At 39.6% G+C, this 26,178-nt stretch overlaps 1 protein-coding gene across 1 annotated transcript in view; it reads right to left on the minus strand.

Annotated features, from left to right (window-relative positions):
- lamc3 (laminin, gamma 3) overlaps positions 1 to 26,178 on the minus strand; it is a 135,435-nt gene that overhangs the window by 36,698 nt on the left and 72,559 nt on the right. The window contains exons 10-12 of the mRNA XM_022214516.2: positions 20,920 to 21,118; positions 4,769 to 4,878; positions 1,192 to 1,419 (exon numbers count right to left, since the gene is read on the minus strand). Coding sequence (XP_022070208.1) covers positions 1,192 to 1,419; positions 4,769 to 4,878; positions 20,920 to 21,118 — 537 coding nt within the window. The remainder of the gene's footprint in view (positions 1 to 1,191; positions 1,420 to 4,768; positions 4,879 to 20,919; positions 21,119 to 26,178) is intronic.

Consider the following 26,178-nt stretch of genomic DNA (forward strand, 5'->3'; position numbering starts at 1 on the left):
CTATCTGCACAGTGCTGGGTCATCACTGCAGAATGGTGTGACTGCACCTCATCATCATTCTGCTGTCAGGGGCCAAACATTTCTCTGGTATATTGATATTTCCTTAACTTATTGGTCTTCTTGAGTGTTGCTAAGCCCAGGATGCAATGCTGGTGCCTCTGCCAAACAATGGTGGAGGGAACTGTTTTGGTGGAAGATTTGCTTACATGGACCATTAAGATGACGAATTCACAGAGAAAAGCAAACAACCCTGCGTTATTGCATGATTTAAGTTAAACTTTTAGTATGCGGGATGCTAATGTAGAGGTTGCAGTTTCCTGTAGCAAGGATAATTTTGAAAATGCAGATACTGGAGCCGAAACAGCAGAACAGAAATGACAGGGTTATACCTGAACTTGACATCTGGTGAGTCAAAATGAGAATAAGACAGATGCATGTATACACAGACAGACAATTCAAAAAGCGACTGTATATCACTACACATAGCATTATATTTACTCTATATGGGTTTAATAATCTTCACTCGCTTATTGTTTTGATGTGAGGCATCCATGTTTGTTTGGTTTGCAGACACCAAGTCAGACAAATCAGAGCGAAAGTGAAAAATCACTGTCCCAGCTGTAATAACGATTTGCTTGTTGATGCGAGCGCTATTTACAGGCGCAAAACTCACAGTTTTGTTCACTCTGAAATGACAAACGCTGGGCTTCAGACCTCGGCTGACTGGTGAGGGCACACATCTTCCAAACTCCATTCCCCAACTTTGCAACTCAGGCTGTCTGTTACATATCTGCAGTCTCCAAGTCTATGCTGACATTCTCAAGTGATATCACTTGAGATATTTTCTCAAATGTAACCACGATCCTCCGGAGCCTCAGAGGACATTATACAGTTGTTTTGACAGGCTGTGGAGCACTCCCCATAACTAGTACATTGAAAGTGGCAAGCACTGTGAAACTGGTGGAGTTCTTTTTTTTAAATATAAAATGCTCTGCACTTGATTTATGAATTTAATATTTCAGGCTTTTTTAGGCTTTCCTACTGCAGCTGGAGTCACTGAAACAGAAATGCTGTTGATTAGTTGTCAGTGAAGTGGCACCAAAGTCATTAAGCCGTCCTGACGCTTTTCTAGATTTATCACTTGAACAGTTGTGTATATACCAAAAATAACATGAATGGTTCATTCCTTACCTGTCTCTGGATGACAGGTGCCGTGGTTGTGGCAGTTGCACGGCACGCATGTTGAGAGGGGCCCTCTGCTGGGGTCTTCCCGGGTGAATCCTGGGGCGCACTGCTCACAAAACTGGCCGACAAACCCCGGGGGACAGGAACAAGATTCCACCCATGGGACCGGAGGACTGGCTGGACTGGAGGAGCTGAAGGCTGAGGTCAGAGTCACCCCGGCAAGCTGCGACGTGTCTGGAAAAGGAAAAGGAGGAAGATGGTGATACAACTGATGCATACGATGGCTAGTAATAAGCTGCTAATTGCTGTCTCAGATGCCTGTTAAAGGTTTTGGGATGCATGGTTTTCTCCACAATGAGGCATGTGTGCAAATGTGTGTGTTGACGGGGTTGTGCATCTTGTAAAGCAGCAGGTTATTAGCAATGGTTGCAGTGCTGTCTCTCCCTCAACCCCGTCTCATTACAGCTTCTGCCCTGTGTTTACACTTTACAGTCCGACACACACACACACACACACACACACACACACACACACACACACACACACACACACACACACACACACACACACACACACACACACACACACACACACACACACACACACACACACACACACACACACACACGCTGACAATACCAGATTCATCCATCCGCATGCCAATAAATGCCACACTTAAAGCTCACTTGCTAACACACACATATACACGAGCGGCTGCACGTGCCCACACACGCTACACTCGTCATCCAGGGACTCTTTGATACAGCAAATGAATAAATCACTGCAGCAGAGCAAGACGAGAAGAAAAGGAGACAGGAGACTTGGTGGAGGTATGTCAAACGTGCAGTTCCTGTGGGGTTTCAACATCCCTCTCTCCTCTCATGAATAGTGATGTGGGCAGGCCATCCTGAACCGAATCCCTCTCACCGGATAGTCTCTGAACCGCAGCTATGGAACACAAAATTACTTTTGTTCCTGGTCCATTACTGTGTCTGCTCCCAGTGAAGACACAGATATAGATGGATAGATAGAGAGATAGATAGATAGAACATGCATTGCACGTTTGACTATAAAGAACTTGTAAAATAAAAAAAACGCTGTAAAAACAATGACAAATGTCTGTAAAATACTTATATCTTTCACCGAATTGAGCAAAACTGTGGTGAGTTTACAATGACATATTGCAATTACTATTAAAAAAATACTGATTTTTAATGTACTTTTTAAAAACTGCATTTTTTAATATACAGTTTCAATGGTTTTCTTTCAGTCAATATGAAAAGAAACGACATTTTCTGTGATTTTACTAGATATCTGTAATAAAAGGTAAAAATCAGTAGAGTAACAGTTTAAAACAAGTATTTACCTTTTTTTCAACCCTTATAAAACCATAATCTTTGTTTTAAAAATGCACATATCTGTAAAATAGTGATTTTTTTTGGCTTATCAAAACTGAGAAAAAATAGTGTAGTTTTAAGGTTAATTAAAAAATTAAAAAAAAAATTGTAGAATAACAGATTGAAAAAGCATTTTACATTTTTTCAGTCCTTAAAAATATTTTTTTCTTAAAAAAATGCAAATATCTCAACAACAGAGATATTTTTGCTCATTAAAAACCCCAAATGTAGTGTAGTTATATGGTCAAATGTAAAAGAATGATTATTTGCACATTTATTTTTTTTATTGTGGATGATATTTACAATTTTGGTCTGTGTTCTTAAAGGTTAATGTGTAGATTCATACTTTTTTTCAGTGACTTTACTAGCAATTACCAGTAATTTAACAAAACAAGCAAGATGTGTTTAAAAAAAACAGTCAAGACTTTAAAAAAATTGAGTAACTGTTTGAAAACTTCCATCTTTAAGTGTGCTTCTTTTTCTTGTCCAAACAATTTTGGCTATCCAGACCTTCCAGCATTTGATATGAACACAGGCAGGTTTTTCATATAAGCCTTTTAACCAATGAAAAATATTGTGTTTTCACAGAAATAAAAGATGCATTGCACGTACAACTATGTAGAACTTGTCAAATAAAAATTAAACCAAGTGTGAATGTGCGACTGCATAATGATTGGAACAGTGAGGGGTGAGAAAGTGGAAGAACCAGAGGAGAGGACGGACCTTGACTTCTAACAAGTCATGATCCGACCATTCCTTGAGCGGTGATGAAACCTAGTTCATTTGCACCTCTGAGGAATAATCAGTTGGCAAACCCTGTCCTCTTCCCTCTCCACGGCTCGCCTTAGCCTCTACCCTTCACTCTCCACTCGCTCCCGAATTCTATTAGCTCATTCAACAGGGGAAATGTGCAATTAAAAGCAGTTTTCAGATACTGGAGCCTATATTTCAGCTAATTAAAAAAGGTTTCATTTCAAGTCATGCTGTGCAAGTTCTCTCCATCAATCCTTTTTCCAAGAAACCCTGTCAGACAAGTTAAGATTTTTTACTTGCTGTGAACGGCCTACTGTGACAATTTAGCTCTTTTTTGGTACGTGTACATTGAGCCATTAAGACATTGATTTATCATAAATTTTCAATATGGCCATGCTCTCGGTTCAAAACTCAATTGTTGCGGTGGAGAAAATGAAAGGTCTTTACTGTCACTGCTGTCAAAGCCTGTCTTTACAGCCTAAAGACAATACTGTCATTAAAATAATACAGCTCTGTTATAAGAGACGCTCTGTGGTGCAGAAACAAATTTAAAGAGCAAAGGAGAATGTTAGAGCGAGAGAGGAGAAAGACGAGAGGACAGCTTTATGGGGTTTTGATATTAAAGTTTGCTGCGCAGCCTGCGGCAATAAGGCACTCGGAACGCTGAGAATGAGCTTGAGACCCAACACAAATCATTAACAGAGTTTCTCCCTCCCCCGAAATGTACAATAGATGCAGCGTGCTTGACTTTCGCGTTCATGTGGGTGGGTGGGTATGGAAAGCAACTTGATGGAATATGCATGACTGTGCCTCTGCTGCTCGTGCGCGCACCGGCTTGTGTGGCACTACACAAGAGTGTGTGTCACGACGGCTGCACCGAACAACTAATTAAAATGGTGTAACTAAGTGTGAGAGAGCTGGTGATTTTGGCCAGCTGTTCTGTCTTCTCGGTGCTCTAATCCACCGTAATGCCTCTCAGATCTCGCCTGTTCATTACAATGCAGACTATCAGACAGAAAGCGAGGAAGGACATGCTAAAAAAAAAAACAATAACAGATGGATTTCAAGAACTAGTTACAAACATCTGGGAATAAATGTCCCCCCCCCCATTTTTTCTTTATTGCTGAGCCAGATATGGAACGGTTGAACTATTCCCTCAGCACTGACATTGTTTTAGCAACTATCTTTGCTGCAGCTTCAACAATTTGTGCCTAATTAAAATGCATTTTGGTTATTTTTAATTTCTGGACTCACTTGAGCACTTCAAATGTCGCTGATATCGTCTGGAAATGGCCAAACATCCACCGACAATATTACATAATGTACATTTTGTATATTTTGCTGTCACAAACAAGCTTTTATGGTATGTATGTGAAGCAGTCAGTTGCAATGCATCGGCTATGTCAAATGTCAGTGCACAAACACACACTTACAGTTGTGTCCTCCGGCATTGCTGATTTTGAGAGCTGTCAGTTTGGAGAGAAGATGCTGGAACTCAAAGGCCGACAGCGGAGGTTTAAATCGCCTCTCATTTTCATGAAGCCTGTGAAATGAGAGGACAGAAAACACATCATAAATTAATGCAGTGCATGAACAAACTATAATTAGACACCAGAAACAGTTGGGCGTTGCATTTGTGCGGCGCAAAATCAGAAGACAATACAGAGTCAATTTGTTTGTCCGGCTGTATTAACAACTAGATTGGTTGTTAGATTCAATTACTCTCTTCGGCTAAGAAATCGACCCTTCCCTGCCACGTGTATGCCTGATTTTTTTTTGATGATCTGTATCACTAGCAGGAGGCACATACAGTGCAAAGAAAAAAAATGTAAATGTGCTGACTTCAACACATATTCAGGCAGGGTCTTGATCATTGAGCTTTGCCATCTGCTGAAGGATGTTCTGCAGAGGCAGGCAGCACAGCTGACATCTGCCTGTTTTACTCCTGGTATCGTGCCTTCTTTCCATTTTGATGACAGATGCTGTGTCAGCTCCACACAGGTGATGTGATGCTTTTTTCTCACTCTTGTGTGAAGGTCCCAAAGGTGAGGTGCAGCAGCATGAAGTCACACATTCATATAATCACATATAGCTGTAGGAGAGACTGAGAGGTAACGCTTTCTCATATATGCCAACCACTTTGGAGCTGCAAAACGGCGCCCAATAAATAAAAATGTATTGTTTTCAGCTGTAAGTGTCGTTTAATATGTTAATAAATGGCATTTAATCATATGAGCTTGAGGCTATTTTCTGGGTAATTTCACTACCTTTATTTTTAAGCTCTTATTTTGGTCATTATAAGGTTAGTCATTATTGCTGCAAATCTTAAAATGAAAGTGGGAAAATCTGGTAGCGAATATGCATGAAAGAAATGAAAAACAGTGGAGTACTGTGCAAACAAAAAAGCTGATTATTTTAGCTGATTAAAACACAGTTGGGGTTTTACAGTCATGCACTGTAAAATAAAAAATTACTGTTTGTAAAAATACAAACACATTTTTGAAGCAGATATGATCTATGTATCTATGTAGATTAATGCTTTTTTCAGTGATTTTACAAGATATTATTTGCAATGTAAAGAACAGAGAAAATCTGTAAAATAACAGCTAAAAATATTTACATTCTGTCCTTGTTTGTGACTAGCTTTTCTTTCAAATAATGCAAATATCATTTTCTTTTAGTCCATTTTTTTTGCTGATTTGAATACAGTAAAAAAAATCTACATAAGAATGAAATAAAATTAGTAAAAATACAGATTGATGTCGATGTTGTTCACAAATTTGGCCTTAAAAAAAGATTAATACGTTTTTTTCTGTGATGTTGTGAGTAGTTATCTGTAATTTAACGGATTACAAGGAAAATGTAGATTTTTTTCAGAAAACCCCCCCAAAAAAACTCAACAAAAATTTTAAAATGTTAATATTTTACAGTGCGTATCTTACTTTTGTCCGAGGCAAAACACACCATCTCAATCATGCAGATTTTATTACTAACCTTAACCTTAATGGTAGTGTCTACAGATACGGACCCGTACCTGTAGCCTGTGGGCTACGGATACGGCACTTTCCATTTGCCAGACAGATACGGACCCGTACGCGAGTCTCACGAGTCAAGAAGCTGCTAACCACTGCAAACTGTTGAAAGGTAAGCAAAGGTTAAGGTTAGGGTTAGTTTTAGGGTCCGTACCTGTAGTACCGATGCTACGGGTCCGTACCGCTAGCGTCTACCGGGAGTCACGTGACCAGATCTCGCGTATCTGATTGGCAAATGGCAAGTGCCGTATCCGTAGTCCACAGGCTACGGGTACGGGTCCGTACCTCTAGCAACAACCAACCTTAATAACATACTAAGAAAAAAATTCTAATATGAAATGAAGTTTTTACATGTGTACCACTATAATATGTTGGCAATATACAAACTTTTAAATTTACTTTTGTCTGACAATATGAGAATCATGATGTCAGGATACTAACATCCAAATTGGGAAAAGATAAGTTGAGTCCTGCACAGAAAATGAAGCATTCACTTACAGTAGCACATCATAGAGATAACAAGGAAGCACTCTGAGAGCGCAGGACTCCACCAAGGCTGTTCAGTTGCTGTATCTTTTCCGATGGATGAAATCTTTAATACAAAATTACCCTGTCGTGTGTACAGGTGTGTGTTAAGCATGTGTGCGTTATTTATGGATACCGAATTGCGTGACGGGCAGTGGGAATTTATGGGACTTGGAAACACCCCCATAAATTAATCAACTGTTCCTTGTATGATCACTAAGTCCCAATAAGTCCACAATGGTCAATTTGTAGTAGGATCGCGATCATGTGATTGTCAGCAGCAGCTGATGTAGTGTTTACTTGTTGGCATGGTTGCAGTGACGCCATGCTGCTATCTTGCAATGATACAGAAATCTTTAACAAATCCGTGGTTCCAGACTATAAGCCGCATCACTGCCAAAATCTAATCAGTTGGTCCTTGTGTCATTCCTGACCTTCCCTGAAAGTTTCTTTCAACTCTGTGAGTCAGTTTTCTTTAACAGACAAATTGATGGACAAACATACGCCAATTGTCCCATAACTCTGCTGCATTCTTTGGCAAAGTAAAAAAAAACACGTAAATGTTTATTTGCCCTTCCAGGAAGAAGGGGGTCCTAATGGCCACTTTGTGTCCCCTCGACCACAACTCATTGCCATTAAAAGCAAATCCATTATTTTGCGTATATATTTTATACAAAGTGAGATTTAATGCCAACCCTATGCTGGACACATGTTGGACAGTGATAAAATTACTCCTCATAATCTAGTTTATATTTATGTAAAAACATATTTATTGAATGATGAGTTTGTGATAGTTTAAACCCGTGTAATGACCGTGGACATGGACGCAAAGCTGGGCACAGAGTGTAGCTATAATAAAATCTGATGTAAATCCAACACTGACTATCAACTATCAATGTTAGAAAAGTCAAGTCATGCAGTTTCATTTGATATGCGCTACATCTCACTGCAGTAAATACTTTGAGAACAATCCAAGTGAGAAGAAGAAGGGATGTGAATTTGGATGCTGTGTACGTCCGAGGGGCTCGGAGGGTTAATTTAGACTCCAGATGAAGTTGGGGTTCTTTGTGATCTTTGTGACAAATGGAAGAGCTAGCTAAAAAGACAAAAGAACGTGGGTGTGCTGAGGAAGGAAATGAAAGTTAAATAGTGTTTTCACAAACTAAAAAAGCCCGAGGTTTGTCTTAAGACTAAATATCTGCCAAACTAATGACAACCCTATCAGCCTCATCACTATGCTGTTTTTAGTAGTAAATTAAGATGGTGGGCACATTATATAACATTGTACCTGTTTAACACCAGCACAATAACACACAAGTATCACTGTGCCTAGCTGGCAATGCTGCTTGTTTAAATACTGACAAAAGCATTTGTTACAACTTATAAACCACATTTAAAAGGGGCATTTTTTTTTTATGGTGGCACCTGATTATAAAATATGAGCCTTGTAATAATGAACAAGAGCTATAAATGAATAAAGGGTGAACCTTTAGTTTGTTAACCATATCAGCCAGTGTCAGACCTTTCATGTGTGGGTATTCAATGGCCTCAATTTTATTAGGTCAATTGTTCTCCGTACATCACTGACTCACTTTCTGAATGCTTTAGTTTGCGGATGATGAGGGTTTTAGAATTTACACCATGTACATGTGTGTGTTTGCCACACACTCTCTCTTGATGCGGCGGGTCCTTGTTCTCTGGCCTGACATGTAGGCACAGTAATAAAGAGAGGCAATTACAAACTGGGCCTCAAAGCCATGGTAATGGAGCTGGTCAGACAGCGATAAGCAGAGTGCGCATGAAAGTGAACAAACTCCCAGTCATGCTTTCCCTATGGAGTGTCAGTGTCCCTTTTAATCAGCACCAAGCAGAGCACGGAGAGCCACACTGTAATTAAGCCCGCTCCACGGAGGATGAGAGCAGATCATCAGGAGGGAAAAGCCCGAAAGAATAGTGGACACACACACACGGAGAGACATGCAAACACAATGCAGCCACGCACAAGTACCTCGAGAGAGAGAGAGAAAGAGAGAAAGAGAGAGAGGACCAATAGAGACGTAAGGTGATCAGGAGAGCAAGACATGAGCAACAGAGAAATGATAAGGGACCACGCCAGTGTGTAAGGGACTGTGAAGATATAAATGAGATACATAAATAAAACATGCATGGGGTCATGTTATTAGTCCAATCTAATAGCGCAAATCTGCCGTAATTAAAAACACATTTTAATCACATTTTATATTAATATCATTAACCCTCTGAACTCCCAAAACCAGCTGGTTTGAAAGGCATGTTATCATTAAAGAAAATTGCACCATTCATCAGAGCCAGAAATTGTAAAAGCTCTCCGACCGTCCTCGAACTTTTCATCTGTGCCATTAGATCAGAAAACGGAACCAATTCTAAGCTTAAAACTGGGATATTTCATTGAAATATCACCTTATTTTATATTTTTCCTTTTAAAAAAATGCCACAAATAAAGCCTTTGCTCTAATTAAGTTCTGTAAAAAAAATTAAATTTCTGTGTTCTGCAATGCAATTAGAATGTTATTGGTGATTCAGTTACAGGTGACAATTTAATGTCAAAAATTCAGGGACTTTTTGGCTGAATCAGGCTGACCTGCAGGTCGTGTTTATGCAGAGCAGATAGGAGGCATGAATGGAAGTTAATCAAAAAATAGCAAAATTCCAACGGTAAGGAGAGCCAAATGTTTTTTTCCACTTTAAGTAACATCTGTGGGCATTTGTAAAACATGCTGTACATGCTGATTCCAGGTTATTCATTCTTTATAAAATAAATAATAAAAAAAAGTGTTTTTTTGCCATTTATACGATTAAAACTGTAAAAATGTAACAGGAACAAAAAACGTCTAGAAACTGAGGCTCAGAGGGTTAATACATAAGGTCAAACTATGGATGAGGCTATCTTATGAATTGACCGATGTCGCTGTATAGATTTATCATTATGTTATGGATTAATTGATGCTATTTAGATTCAAGGGTTGCAATAATGAACCTTATGCAGCCTATGATGTGGTTAAGCTTGAATAAAACTTGTGTATAGGTAACACTGAATATCATTTTGAAGTTTTGCTTGTTCTATACACCTCACAGTTTTCAGTCAACAGTTAGATCACTGTTTACATCACAAATGGCACCTTTAGAATCCTGATAAATTAGCAGGAATTTTTTCAGCTAACCTTAAGTTTATGTACAAAGCAAATTCCCCTACATTTGTAATCTAATTAAATCAAATATTTCTTCATTTCCATGCAGCCTCGTTATCCTGTAGAAGGTGGATACTGGAGTTTTTGGCCTCACGGCTGTGTGGGTTAATGTATCATGAATAAATCAGAGGTTTACCCAGGCTCGCAGTAATGCTATGTTTCTCCTTGCTTTGCTCAGTCACCTGTAGCAAAAGTTTGTTTTCTTTCCATTTGGGAGAAAACTCTGCTTTCTGTTCAATATATCTAGCCTGCCCTGATCTATGATCAAAGTCGGAGGATTTTCAAAACATGACAGAAACGAGGCCGGTGCCAGATGGACCTGGCGCCTGCATGCAACTGATGCTGTGCTTACTGCTGCAAAGTGGCTCATACGTTTCACAGGCATTCACAGAATGCCTGGAAGACCACTTTTGGCAGTTAAAATGCTGAACAGCTGACTTCTACTGACTCAGTGTACGTAGAACATTTATAAGTTGATTGTAAAGACGCTTTGCATCCGAGTCGGTCCTAACAGCATAGATATTATGCTTACATCCTCCAGACGTACACATTCAGCTACAAGCAAGGCAATAAAACCTCCCCGCCTACTGGTTTCAAGGGAACCGACAGTGAACGGAGGGAACATCAGAGAGAAGTGTGGATGCTACCTTATATAAGCCATTCACCTCCTCCTCTCATCAATTCCCTCCGCTTGAATCCCCAAAACCTCCATGCATTTCTCCTTCATCTGATTCTGAAATGATCTCTGCATCGGGTGGGAACACAAAACCACTTAACAGGTTAACATATTTACCATCTATCAATGCAGATGCTGTCAGTCAAAATAGATGCCAAGTGTGTGTGTGTGTGTGTGTGTGTGTGTGTGTGTGTGTGTGTGTGTGTGTGTGTGTGTGTGTGTGTGTGTGTGTGTGTGTGTGTTTATGCTCATGTTTATTTATGCTTTCACACGCCTTCGGCAAAAGACTTTAAAACACGCATTCCCATTTAGGGGACATGATTAGTTTCAATGCTTGTTTTGAATGTGATTGTTGAAAAATGCTAAATTTTTTTGTGTGTTTTCATGTGTGTGTGACGGGGAAAGACCAAGAGAGGCAGAGGGCGCATGAGGGAATGCTATAGATCATGCAGCGGAGTGCATGTAAGCATGTACCTGAGAAATCTAATGAGATCTGTGGAGAACTTCTACTGGCAGTGGCAGACTGTGTCCCCGAGCTCGAGTGCATTTCAGAGAGAGCACCAAAGAGTCCCTTTAGCCAGAGCTCTCACTGCTGAGGGGGAAGTCATTATTGGTGCACAAACACAAGAGCAAGGCACATAAGTGTTGGAAAGGACCGAAAGAAACAAGCTGCACTGTTAAAATATCTGTGATTTTGAGGAAGTTTTCCTTCTTATTATCACATTTTTTCAACATATTTTTTTGAAAGACACAAAAATATAAAAAAAATACAAAAACAAACTGTGAATTTTTACATCTAATGTAAAATAATGCTAAAAATGAAAAAGTATAGAACTGCTACAAATAAGAATTTGACTGTTAAACTATATTCCAATTTTTTTTTAGAATTTCACAAATATTTCCAATTGATTTTTTCATGAAAGTATGGAAGTAGTCTTTGAATTAGGAATAGAAACATTTCATTTTAATACAAATTAAATTTTTGTTTACCATAAACCAACAGTGAAATAAATGGCAGATATCTCATATAATTGCATACATTGTCAGAAGAAAAATACTGAATGTGTTTTCATCAGTGCATCTTTAAAATTACATACATGCAAGTTATTATTGTTTTATATTATCTTCACACATGTAAATGTGTTTCGTTACACTTTGAAAAGTCAAATAAATATTATCTTGTGAAAAATTAAGAGTATAAAAGGCATTTTAATTATAGAAAAATCACAGTATCATATAAGAGTTTTAATTTTTTTACATGTAATGGGGCTTTTTTCTACTTAAGCTAATTTTGGCCAAACGATCGTTATTATTATTTTTTTGTACAATGTGAGGAAAGAACGTGCTCTTTGAAGACTAGGGTGAACCTACGCTTCCGCCCCTTAGTAAAATTCCACACATACCCAAATTATTGAAGACTTAAGTTGAATATTTGTCAACCAAAGGGCGGTCTTATATCAGTAGAGGTCACTGAAGTGTAAAAGCCAGTGATAAAATTGGGACATGATTAATGATCAAGACTAATTGCAACTTTAAATTGGATTGTTGCTTTCAACCAAAACAGGAAATGGCTTTAAGCAAAACTGATTATCAGCTAGAGAGCAAGTTATTTCCTTTAGGAGGTAGAGGAGACCAAACATAGAGCTTAAAATTGGACTTAAATTCATCAGGTGGTTGTGCATCTGCAGCATGTTTCTCCAGCATCCAAGCAGTCTAATAGTCTGTGATTGCAGTTTTGATGGACAACTGGTAAATCAGATAAAAAATATGTGAACAGATGTACATGAGTTAAGGAAGTACCCCTGATTATTCCACTAAACAACTGAACACTGCCAAACATATTGTAGGGTACTAATGGCATGCTGAGGATGCAATTTAAAGTAGATGTTGGACTACTTTAGTTGGGCAGACCTTGGCAGCTCAGGATGGTGGCAGTTTACAGCCAACATTTCCTACACAAAGGCCATCATCATTAAGGATACAACCTGGCAGTTAATTAGCCTTTGTGATGTTACAGGAAGTTACATATTGGAGATACTTATACTTTATGAACAACAGTTTATTTTTCCATCTGCCCTGTATTTCTAAGCGGCATGAGTTTGTGCCAGATACCAGTGCTGAAAACAGATTTTCCTTCTGGCAATGGCATTTAGTCAATTTGCCCGGACGTCCACCAAGAGATAGCACCTAACCTTCCCTAAACCGACAACTTGTAGAATTAGAGTGATCACAATTTCAGATTTCTGTTGTTTTTAAAACTGGTTGTTTTGGAGAAAGTTTAACAAACCAGAGACGAAGAATCTACAGCTGCAAAGACTCAGCGAGCATAAAATGCCCACAAAGGCAAAGCCAATATACAGATGGTAAGTGGATATAAGATTGACCATGTTCACATAGTTTAACATGCGAACATACAAACGTTTGTATTTAAGTGTATTCATTTTAATTTTGTAGTCAACATGATGCCGAATGACGATAATAAAGCCCAACCTGAGGGCAACATGAATGTCAGTACCAAAGTTCATGACAATCCATCAAATACAGGTCAAGACATAACTACAAATGTCACATTCATGTGGTGGAGGAAACATTTAGGGCATCACCTGCAAGGTTACTGGGATACCATGAATTCCTGCACCAAAACTGGCCCACGTGATGGATCCATGCTAACAATAAAGCAGACTGAGTAGAGTTTACATTCTGCCAATGTCTGCCCAACTATCCAATCCATCACACTATCCGGTTTTGTCTATATGGTGGCAGCAGATTAAACAGGACATTCCAGACTTCCCTCTCCCCAGCAATGCTTTCCAGCTCCTTCTTGGGAATCCAAGAGTATTCCCAGGCCAGCTGAGATATGTGATTCCTCCAGTGAGTTCTGGGTCCACCCCAGGTTCTCCTCCCACTTGGACATACCTGGAAATCCTTCAATGGGAGGCGTCCAGGAGGTATCTTAATCAGAGGCCTAAACCACCGAAGCTCCCTCTGGATATCTGATGACATCCCATTGAGGAAACCCATTTTGGCTGACTGTACCCGCAATCTCAATCTTTTGGCCACTATCCAGAGCTCGTGGCCATATGTGAGAGCTGGAACAAAGACAGATTGGTAAATCGAGAGATTCCCCTTCCAGCTCATGTAGCAGTTAAATCAAAGCGATATACTGTATGTTATGGACGTTCTACAAAAAGCCAATTCTACAGTGCACTGATACAGCGACAAGTGTATTTTCTCATACTACTGCTACCTTGCCAGAAACACACTCTGCTGCTCTTCCCCTCTCTTCCCTATCATCTCACGCTCCAGTTAAAGTGCGCCTCTCTGTTTTCACCCGCCGCACCAATTTCAATAAGTCTCACCTGTCAAATTCAGTTTTCGCCCACCACAGTCAATATTAAATGTATACTGGCTAAACTGCCAACAATCATAGTGGATTTTAGACAAGCAACTGTTGTGCAAAGCCGTCATCGTGACCAAACCAAATACTGCAGGTTTCCACTTTACGGCATCTATCAAATCACTGAGGAATCTGGCCGGCTTTCAGCTCATGATTTAATCATGTCCCTTCTGAACCAGAGCAGCTCTCTTACTGAGAATACTGTAAGCTACTGTACCTCTTCCTTCACTTTCTTTAAAATCTAACATATGACTGCTTTTGCAGATGTCTTTCAGCAGCAGCCAACAGGCAGCTGCCCATTGTTACTGAGATTGCAGAAGCGTGATCCCAGACGTATACAGCGGCTCTACACGACTGTTTTGAGCTAATAGACTGGAACATGGTCCGTGGAGCACACAGAGAGGACAATGCAGGGCTCCCCAGCTGCATAGCATGTCAATTTCCATGTGGACCTTTCAATTCCATTAAACAGTTTGCTGTTTTCTCTGCTTCACTTTAAACAAGCCCCGGAAAACAAAGAAAATTAAATCCCTTCTTAAGAAAGAGGGCTTCCAGGGCTGGCTACAGGGAGGAAGTTAAGTTGGTCTGTGGGTGCTGAGGAGGAGAATTAAAGATAGAAACACAGGGGCAGAATTGAAGACAAATTGCAACAAAACAGTGTGAAGGAGGTGCTGAGTGGGATGAGAAGGATTACTGGCTACGAGACGGCAGGCCAAGTGGGGGAAGAGAACAAAAATAGAGTGAATGACTTAAGCCTGTTTTTGAACAGGTTCATTGTGGAGACCAGGCCAGCTGTATTCACCAGCACAGGTTGACAGGCCTAATGAGATCCCTCCACAACAATGTCGCTGATTAGACTCCTGCTTCCCCACAGGCCGTCACACCAGGGATCACCTCTTCGGTCCCAGTCCGCCTCCTCCGGTCACTCCTGCCTCCGCACTGACCACTTTGCCGTGAAGGGCGACAGGGAGTCTTGCTAGGGAGCAAGGTGGAGTAATGAGAACTACAGAAAGTCTAATGTAAGAGAAAAGATATAGTGAAGAAGTTCAGCAAAAGAAGGGGCAGTGGCCCAATCCCACAAATAGATAAAGGTCAGCACCACCAACAAACTGGACCGGTCTGAGAACACAGAAAGATCCTGAGAGTTGAGAGGAGGCTCGTCTTTTTGGGAATAAATTACAAAGCATCGTCTGCCTTTTATGTAAGCTGACAGCTTACCAGCTCAGGGCAGATTCACATTTTCTGTCTGGTTCTGTATTAAAGTGGCAACAGACAACATTTCAATTTTTCCTTTCCAAGCTTTGCCAAGTGGAACCCCTGTTGGGGCCGCTGTTGCAAAGTTTGGATTGTACTCCTTCATCCTCAGAACCAAGCAATTAGCAACAACACAGGACACTAAATGATTAACACTGCTTGAGAATTAAGGAAGAACATGGCTCCTACAAATGGCTCAGCTACTGTCCAAAACAATCTCAATGCTATGATATATGGTAGAGTAAAGCATCCGACTGTATTAACAAGTCGGCAGGTTTTCTAAATGACTGACCTAGCCAAAACAAAGCACCAATTCAGTGTCGATTCTCAGCTCTCTCCACGGAGTGAATGCCTGTTTGAGGTTCGCTCGTCTGGTTTTATTGCAGTTTTCTGTCATTTTCCCTCCTTTCTGTCTTTGCTAAGAGAGATCCCACAGTTACTCTGGTTCTTCAGGTAACTGGAAGAACAGTACTGACAGCTACCAGGGAAAGCAAAAGTATTGTCCTCTTCATGTCTTCTTTTGTGCCTTAAATCAAGCCTTTACTTTCCTGGGACATTTCATACCTGATCGCAGACAGAATTGTAATCCAATCGATAGTAGTGTCATCAGTCTATGACTGTGCTCACGTATGTATCTAAACTGTATTCTCAAATGTAGAAACTTTTTTTTTCAAGATTGTATTTCTGATGTAATTGAAATAACTTTCTGTTAGAAAGAGCCACAAAAGCCAATTGAGAAAGGAGGAGTATTTTCAGTTTTATTTTCACTCTTACTTTTGATTTTCACTCACTGCTTGTTTGGCTTTGGGCACTAAAGCTATGTGGCAGGATTTAGAAAAATATCATGATTTAAGTTAAAATACAACCCTTTTACAACATGTTTGAAACTTCTCCATTTGGGCTCTATAAAATATTATGGCACGATTAAAAGTTCCCCGTCCCCTCTTGGAGATTCTGTCTCTCCATCATTGTATGGGACAATGACTTTAAAAGACACCCACTTTATTTGTCAAATTCAGACTACTGATGTCCATTTCTTAGCCCAATTGACTTTTATAATGCTTTACTGCACAGAACAAAGACTCTGGATTTAGTCTCCCATCACATTTATTTGAATTCCATAATGAAAGGATCAGCCAGCAGGAACAGAAGGACTAGTGAAAGGGATCAATTACTTTCACAACTCATAACAACATGTGCGTATAATAGTAAGATAAGACCATCCTTTAGCTGGAGTGCATCCTGAATTAGCTGGAAGACAGAAAACAAAACAAAGACAAAAAAAAAATGTGTCATCATGGACTCGATTAACACAAACCTGCTGAGGTCATAAGGCAGTAAAAACCAAATGAAGGCTGGCATGGGAAAACTCAATCAGTGCTTTGTCTCGGTTTCCAAATAGAGATGCATATCAAGTGTCTACAGCACAAACAAATTATTGCAACTGACATTATTACAACATCACATAATCTAACAGAGAGACCAAGAAAACAGAAGCAGCAGACTGCCAGCTCCACGTAATGTAAACACCATCAGCTCTGTGTGACAGGAGCTGTGACACAGCTTGATTTTGATTGCAGCTATCTTTATCACAACAGCAAACCTCTGATTGCTGCAGCATTCAAAGAGGTACTGTTTCCTCTAATTATAATAAGAACCTGCCTGCAAGGTCTAAGTAATACTTAGATTTACCATAATACTGCCGCAATAGTCAACAATGTTTGAAAATGGTCTCAATTTATAATATGTATGTACATTTTTTTGTACAAAAAGGGGTCTGATTGCAAAATGACTGAATGTGCATGTAGGAGTGGGAGGCAACCATATGCATTAAACAGTACCTGAGTGAGTGAAACTACTCAGACATTTAAAACTGCAGCTGTTAACAGCAAAGTGCAGTGGTAGGTCAGAGCTGTTTTAACTCAGACACTCATAGATAAAAAATATGGACAAAATATTTAATTCAAACTTCACTTTGCCATTAAGTTGGAACATCACTGAGCCAAATTGAGGCACGTGGGCAACAGCTCCCCATGCAGAACTCATGCATGTTTCTGCGGAGTTCGGTACAGCCTGGAGAGCTCACAAACACACACTGTGATTCCCTTTAGTCAAACGTCCAAGCGATAAACCTCTACACTTCCCGATGATGCGAATAGAACTGTGATTTCACACTTCTCTGTACCTACACAGCTCGTTCTGTGCATGTTATCTCGAGCTATACTTGGTTTTTATAAGGCGTTTAGCTTTTCGCTGACACAACCCGCACCTTCCTTTTATTTGTCTCACCTACAGTTTTAACATTTTAGCTCATATACTGGATGTTTATTATGGATGAAAAGGTATCTATTCATGCCACAAATGCATCTGCATACAAATTCATAATGTAAATGCCATGTGTCTGCACATTAAGTTGCTGAAATTGTCAACATGTTTTGTTTTTACATGGACATTTAGGCTCTTCATATGTAAAGCTAGAGCGGCCAACAAAAAAATACTGAAGCATTTTCTAACTAATGACCTAAACTTACATTTACATTTAAATAGCATCTTCAAAAATTAAAAAAAGAGGTCTGAACAATATATGTGTGTACAATCCAACCGAGTCCTCCCAAATGACATTTAATTAAGCTGCATTTTCAGTTTCATTTTGAAAGAAACAGATTTTCTTTCAGATTTTGGTTCGAACCGTAGACTGTATATAAAGATGGACGTAGCATCTGGCTCCAGAATTGAAGCCAACCCGGAAGTGTCAAAAACTTGCAATATCACGCCGTCCGCTAGGGTTGGCTCCAAAAAGCTTTTGCTCCATAGACCCCAATTCATTTTTGGAAAAAATACAATTTGATAGACTGATTTTCTACAGCTCAGGAATTGTTTTCCCGTTAGTTTTCATGGTCAAAATGAGAGATCAGGTGGCCGATCTTAAAATAAATCAATACTGAATTTTAAATAAATCGTTAAAGTTGGCGGAGCCAGGGGGCGTGGCTATACTTGATAGACAGCAACAGAAGCCTCTGCGGTAAAATGTGGGCGGGATAAGAGAGTCTTCAGCCAATCCTGCCCCTAGTTGCTCTCCGGTCCAGCCGGTTTGATGACGCTTTTTACATCACTGGCTCCAAAAAATCTAAAACGGCGACCAGGAAGTAGCAAAATCCGGGCTTCATTTTCTCGGCGTTGAAACCAACGGGTGACGTCGCGGTTAGTTTACGCCTGGTTGGAACTTGTCACAAACATGTTTCTAATCAGCAGATCTTGGCATTTATTTTACTGCTGTATTGTCACTTCATTTTAGCCAGCCAATCGTATATTAGATGGGGCAGGGCTTGTTATCTTGGCAACCCCAAAAGAAAAGTAAGCTTCAAACATGCACTGAAAGTTTGGCATTTTACCACAAAAAATGGGGGAAAAAAAGTTTTTTGTTGCTAAATCTCATCAGAAAGCAAATTAAAAATGAAAGTAAACAAAATCTAATTCCATGATGACACACAAACCTTGGTCTTGCTGATTTCTGCCATTGACCACCTCTCCTATCACCAAACATGGACTTTGTCACGATTTCCAAACTGGTCACTTTCCCCACAGTGTTACAGGTTACAATTACATTCATTCCAAAACAAAATTATACTCCCCTCGAAGCATAATTAGGAATTCTGTTTAGTTAAATGGGAACAACACCTGGTTGTCATGATCGGTGAAGGCAAAGATTAATGCAAAGTCTATGTGCAATGTCTATCTGCAGCGTTCCACTGCTGGCAGCCAGGGGAAGTCAGTGCTAACAGAAACAACTCTTTGAGTCTTTCTGTTTCCATCGTTGTGTTCAACAGCGTCAACTCAAACCCTTACCTCACATTGGACCAAATCAATAACAAATACTAACACCAGAGATAGCTGCAATTCTATGAGAATGCAGAGAGTAGAACAATCGAGGGTTTGCTGTGTGCTCGCTACTCCGCAAGAGCATCGAGATGGCATATGAAACTGTGCTTATTGTCCTCTCCAGGTTTAACTAATCAGTGTTGAACTCTGTACAACAGTTTATCAGGGCCGCTCAGAAGCACCTAACACGGAATAGGAACTTTAATCTCCCAAAGAATGGCTCTGAGAGAGATTCTAGAGAGACAAGTCTTGCAGTCATAAATGTTCTGCCCTTGAAACGGACCACCAGCTCCAGCAGTGGAAAATGGCTTCATGATAAAGACAAGAAAGCTGTTGACAAGCATTTAAATAACAACATTTAACTCTGGGGAAACTTCAGTTTATCGGTTTTCTGTCACACTTATGGAACACGAGTCCAACTTCACCCTGCGTTGCCCAACAAATCTGGTGAGAGGTAAAAATCTGTATGCTGTTTGTTTCTGCACATCTATTATTAACTGATCATATCCAGACATCAAATTCATGTTTGTTTACATCCCTAATGTTTAAGCACTGCTACTTGTATTCTACTTTTTCCTTGCTTCCTTCAACAGCCCAGTCTTCTTCATGGAGATCGATAATGTTTTCATTTTCATCCGCTGCCTTTCTGTGGCTGCTTATATCTAATTTCAGGCCTTAGTGCTGGCATATTATGCTGCAGAAGGGACCACTGCCTGCATACGGTACCTCCAGGCCATGGACCCTCCCTCCACTCCATCTAGAGCTCTGCATGTTGTCGTTATAATCCACTTAGCTCTCCTTTCCTCGCTGCGACCTGGTCATCCTTCTAGCTAAAACCCCCTCCTCCGCCTCCTGGAGCTTAATAGTGGAGTGACCTCCCCACTTTAGTCAGAACATCAGACTTTCTTTTCCGAACCTCTTCAACTAAAAAAAGTACCTCATATGCCCCCCTCTCTCTCTCCATTCCCAGCTCTCTCTCTCAACTTTCCTGTATTTACTCATCATCCTTCACATGAATTTTGCTCTAACTGTGCATTTAACTGTTTTTATTATCTGTTGTCAATATTCACCTCCATTTCGCAATCATTTCAGGGTCATAAGAATTCTATCAGTTGAGCGTACGTATGACTGCTGCCCTCCTTCAGTATCCATTTCTTGAATTTTTGATGCCTCTCCACTGCTGCACATTTTTCATGTCACTCCAGTTAAGACCATCTGCTGAATGTATAAAAATGTAAAAATGGAAATGTAATGCCGCTGCTCTGTACCTGCCAGATCTACATGACAGCCAGCGCAAGAGGGAGCTGGCTCATCACTGCATTCATGTCCCAATATTCTGTTGGGACCATGACAGGAAAGTCAACGTGGGTGAGCTGTAATCAGTACATGAGGTGTCCTGGATAGTCTGTACTCTGCGGACTCCATATATATGAACAAGTCAGGCAACAGGGAGATGCACAGAGAAAAACAAACACGAAGGCAAAGGCTTCGGCATTTCCCGTAGAGGCTCAGGTTCAACAGCGGTATGAAAAACAACCACAACAACACGTGCGCACACTTACAAACTGACAGGCTCATGCCTGCATTCTTGTACCTGACAATGAAAGAGCGGCGCGGTGTGAGGCCGGGGTCATGGTCGAGCAGCGGTTGGGGTGAAAGGTCGGCAGACAGGGTGGTTCCAGCGCCTTGGAGGAGCAGGGTGACGTGGCCGGGGAGCAGCTCGGGGGTCTCCGAGGTGAAGGTGATGGAGAGAAGCTGGCCGTAGCTGTGGACTTGGAAACCCAGGAATTTCTCTAGCAGAAGGAAGGAGGAAAGGTTGGAGTAGAGTCAGCTTTATAATTGAAGTCTGAGCCAGCTCTCTGCCGTCAGTGTAGTAAACACAGGGGTGGAATTGTGTGTGCAAAGCGTGGTGGAAGCTGATTTATTTTCGTGTGCATTTTTAAAAAACTCTGCCAGTTCCCTTCTCTTTCAGTTTGTGTGCATATACATGAGGGCAGTGCGGTGCAGCCTTTTGAGCTCACATGGAGCCCTGCAGGAGTCTATGTGTAATTACCCATCCTCTCATCTTTGGCTCCATATATCACATTAGGAGCACTTCAAAGATTTTAGCTACCACAAGACACCCACCGCTCCTCCACCTACCCTCAAAAATTGGCTAAAGGAGGGAGAAACACAGGAGTTCTCCTTCTCGTATATGAAAACAGGCAAAAGTTGGGCCCTGCCTCAATGTTAAATGTTCAAAAAATGTTAAAAATACAAGCGGCGCAAGCTACCGCAAAAAGGTTTTTGCGTCAGTTCTGCTCTAAAAATGAACAAATCATAACAATTTCTTTTAAAAAAAAACAACTATCCTGCAATTCTCTACCAGTTTAGGATGAGTGAGTGGGCAAAGCTGACAGGTTGCATGCTTGGTTGCCATCTTGTTTCTGAGCGTAATCGTGTGTGAAGTACATCCTGAGCTCTTCTGGGGCTTGAGAGGGCCGTGGACGTGAGTGGGTGATTTTGCTTGCGAGTGGCCTCTGCTGTCTGATCATCTAATATGTGCTCAACCAGGAGCCAACTTTTATTGTCTGTGTCGTGCCCTTACATCTACAGACCCCCGTCACTGTCACTTCTGCACCGTATCAGTCAGTTTTTGTTATTTGACCTACATTTGACCTGACTTCTGACACCCTGAATTAAGGTGCTTGGCTGCTGTTGGTAAAGTGTCACTCAGCAGAGAGTTAAAATAACCAGTTAATTAAAGAAATTTCTAATTACTTTTCTAAGCAAAAACTGTGTTTTTACAGGCAAGTAAATGATGTTATTTTCTTTGCAAATCTCTTTCAATTTCAATTTTATCATACAGTAGATTGTTTTATTAGCAGTCCTGCAGTGACACTTCGTTTCTCTGCAGCCCAAATGTAAGGAAGTTAAATTAAACAATATTCTTTAGCTAACAATCCCTTTTCTTTCTAATAAGCTGCAAGATTTCACACATCTGGAGAATCTCAAAAGCCGAGCCGCAGCAGCTTTTAAAATTTTTTTTTTCTCTGCAACAACAAAGCAACACATCCTTCCTCCATCACAGTTGTTAGGTTTTAAACAATTTTCACGTGAGGATACATGAATGAGGCGCAACACACACTGTCTTAGTTGTTTTTGTCATTCAGCTGCAAGATCGGTATTTGTAGGAAATGAAAAAGAGGCAGTGATGAAAGGGGAAAGGCTTCACTTACACCACTAATCAATAGCACTTTCTGTTCCGGGCCCAATAAGGCATCATTCATGTGAGTGTGACGTGAGAATCAATAGAAGCAGATAATTACAGCCAATCAGGAGCAGGGGGAGGGGCTTCGCAACCATCTGCCGCCACCGATGACAAAACATCTTCTCGTTTGAAATGAGCCGTCTCACATCTTAGTGTAGTTTCACAATCAATACGTATTGATGACTAGAAATAAAAAAAAATCTGTCAGTCTGGAAAGAAAGGAAGCTTAGATTGAATCCATCCCCAATTAGACAGGAATTCCTCCCACGTCTAAAGCTCTTAACCAGTGCAAAAACAACCGATATGGAAAGGATGAGAAATCTAAATGAAACAACCGATCAATACACACTTGTGAGTCTGATCCACCACTCAGATCAGTGCAAATTTAGACCCAAACAACATAAATGACTCAATATGATGTGGTGACTGGAGATAAGCAATGCCTGCATTTCAGAGCTGTTTGCTTTCAGCTTTCATAAGCAATATTTTACTGTAGTTCCACTTAAAGTCGTTGACTCTCAATTCTGGGCACAGACTGTATAAAAAAGCCTTCAAGTCTGAAAGGTAAAACCAATGCAGAAGGGTCTTAAACCTGCATTTTAAAACGCTAAAACATGATGAAACATTGCTCCATTTAGAGGGAAACAGATTATAAGGTAGGATATGTTTTAGGGCATCGCTTCACAATAGCAGCAGTCAAATCCCAAACTCAAGGTTTCTAAATGTGAGCGCACAAATGACGGGTTAACAGTTGTGACATCCATCTTTTATAGACACGATCACGACAGGTTGATTGCCAATTTAAATGATCTCAGCTGTCTGAAATTTGGCTGACTCGTTTCAAATGCCAGATATGTATCAATGATGTAGAATACTTGGTGAAATAAAATAGACGTTCCTTTAGGCCAAAATACTGCAGCATCCCTTCAGTGTTGTTGAAAATGTATTAGCAACCAATGCACAGGTTAGTTTAGGCTGTAGCCAACACCAAAACAAAAAGTCCACTGCATTTATAGCTGGCTCTCTAAAGCCTCTTGTTTTTCTGGGTCTCGCAACAGACTAACTCCCCATTTTCAACGAGCAGAAACACCTCCAAACTCTCTTCCAGTCGTACAAATCACTGTCACAGGTGACCAGAATGACTGACAGGCTACGTAGCTTCTAAGCTTATAACACACTCAATGGCACTCAGTAAATATCAGCGCTGCATTCCAGATTTTTATTTTTTTTTACCTTAGCTGAATTGGTATTCCAGGCCAAAACTGAAATGTCACTTACAGTACTTTGTAGATAACACAATTTCTAATGCAATATAATATTCAAGATGTCATTACTATACAATTATATTTCATTTATAAGTATATTATTATAAATAAATCATAAATTTATAATTGATTTGTAATTTGAAATACTTTTGAAAAATGAAAAAGTTAAAATGACAGTTAATGGTGGAAAGGAACTAAATAAAATTACTCAACTGCTGTACTTGTGTACAATTTTGAGGTACTCGAACTTGAGATTTTGTATTTTCTGTTACTTTATATTCATCTCCACTACATTTCAGAGGGAAATTTTGCACCTTCTGCTCCACTACATTTATCTGACAGCTTTAGTTACTTTAAAGATAAAGATTTAATATAACAAGCTTTTCAAATACAACACACTGTTAAAGATTAAACCAGTGGTTTCCAACCGTTTTGGCTTCTCATGTGTTACAAAAAGCGGCGTGTAGTCGGGCTCACATTTCAGATGAGTTTTTAACAGCTCTGCCAAATTGCAATTTTTCCCTTGAAACATCTCACATGGTTTCATTTCGATAAAATGATCAAATGCTCCTTTAGCTTCATCAAAATTAAAGATAAGAGAAAAAGTCCAAAAACTGAAAGCACATTTGTGTATCAGATGTTTGGTTTTTCTACTTTTCTCGCCCATTAATCATCTCGAAACTGACAGATCAAACCGGCTCCAGCAGCAGCAGCTACAACAGAAACCGGCTGCTGACGCACCGAAGCTTCACTATTATTTATCTATCACTGTTGTATATAATATATCAATCAGAGGGGCCAAACCGTTTTACTTTAGTGTACACTGTAACTGGAGCTATACGTACTTTCACTTAATGGGTTATTTTTCCTGCAGGACTTTTTATTTTTACATTGATGTACAGTACTGTATATTTTTACTTGAGTAAAAAATCAGAACATTTCAGAACCATCACTGATTACAACACACTAAAGTTGAAAGATCACATTTTAGGCAGGCTTCACCCTTCTGCTTTTACATTTCTAGTAAAACATTTTGCTCATTTACATTTTAATTGACATTCCTCACAAAACGGAGACACAGTGAATCAGCAGGGAAATTACGAAGGAGTGCATGTTTCTTCAAGAGAGATGAACCATACAAGTTTAGCCCTAATTGCAAAGAAACATATAAAAAGTGTTGCTCACTTGAGGTAAGTTGCTGCACTGCCTGACTCACCAAAGCCCGGTGGAAACCTGAAGTTATAAATCCACTTTAAGATTTACATTTTCACTCACAAAGTGGTATTCACTTCTATAAGAATGTACCAGAGCTTTGGTGCAGATGTATGCTGCAAGCTGACGTGATTTTTTCCTGTTTATTTTACAGATTTTCTTTTTAGTGTTTTTAAATACATTACACTTCAATAAAATTACAAAATAAATATTGTGGATTTATATGTTCTAACATAAAAAAAAATTTGAAAAGTGTAACTGTGAATCACTGAACAGTAAATTGAAAATGTGTTGTTAAAATAAATTTTAAAAATAAAGATTATGATATAACAATAAAAAATACTCATTAAAACAGTAATATATAATAATATAAAGATAATATTAAATGTTTTTTTTTTAACTTAGAATTAAAAATTCTAATAAATGCACACAGTCCTGTTTGAATTTAAGGCTTGAAAACATATTTTAATTGCATAAAATTCCAATTTTCCTATTTTTTGTAGTAGTAGCAGCTATATTGTCATTTTATTGAGGTCCCGCAACAATTTGTACAGAGTTCCTCAGGCATAAAAAACATTTAAGACAGTTAAAAAGGCAAAAAAAAAAAAAATTTAGAATTAAATAAAGTGCAATTAAAAAATTAAAAAAATAAATAAATAAAAATTTGAATATAAAAAGTGCAAATGCATCAAACAGACAGCAGCAATATTTGAAGCAGCAGGTCATAAAGATACAATTTTAGGGGTTTTCAAGGCACAGTTGCTTGAATACTACTTTTTTTTATTTTTTGTTTTTATAGTATACCTACTGTATATATGTATGTCTAATGTTATATTCCACTCCATCACTCATGGATCTGTTACATATTTTTGATTCTTGAGGTGACCTTTTACCACCTTTTTTCAGTTTTGAAGCTCCATATCATTGTGCAAAATATCTGTGGACAGTTTAGTAAAGTGGAATTTGGTGTATATTTCTCATTTTACTAAATGTGGCCTCTCTAGTCAGTCACTCAAGCAAACACTACTCCAGAGGCATTAAAGGAGCAGCATCCTCCAGCACATTATCATTGCTGCATTAGAGGACAGCCCCAGTAGGGCCACTATTTTTGGGGAGCGGACAAGAG

The sequence above is a fragment of the Acanthochromis polyacanthus genome, chromosome 18, assembly GCF_021347895.1.
Source record: "Acanthochromis polyacanthus isolate Apoly-LR-REF ecotype Palm Island chromosome 18, KAUST_Apoly_ChrSc, whole genome shotgun sequence".
NCBI lineage: Eukaryota > Metazoa > Chordata > Actinopteri > Pomacentridae > Acanthochromis > Acanthochromis polyacanthus.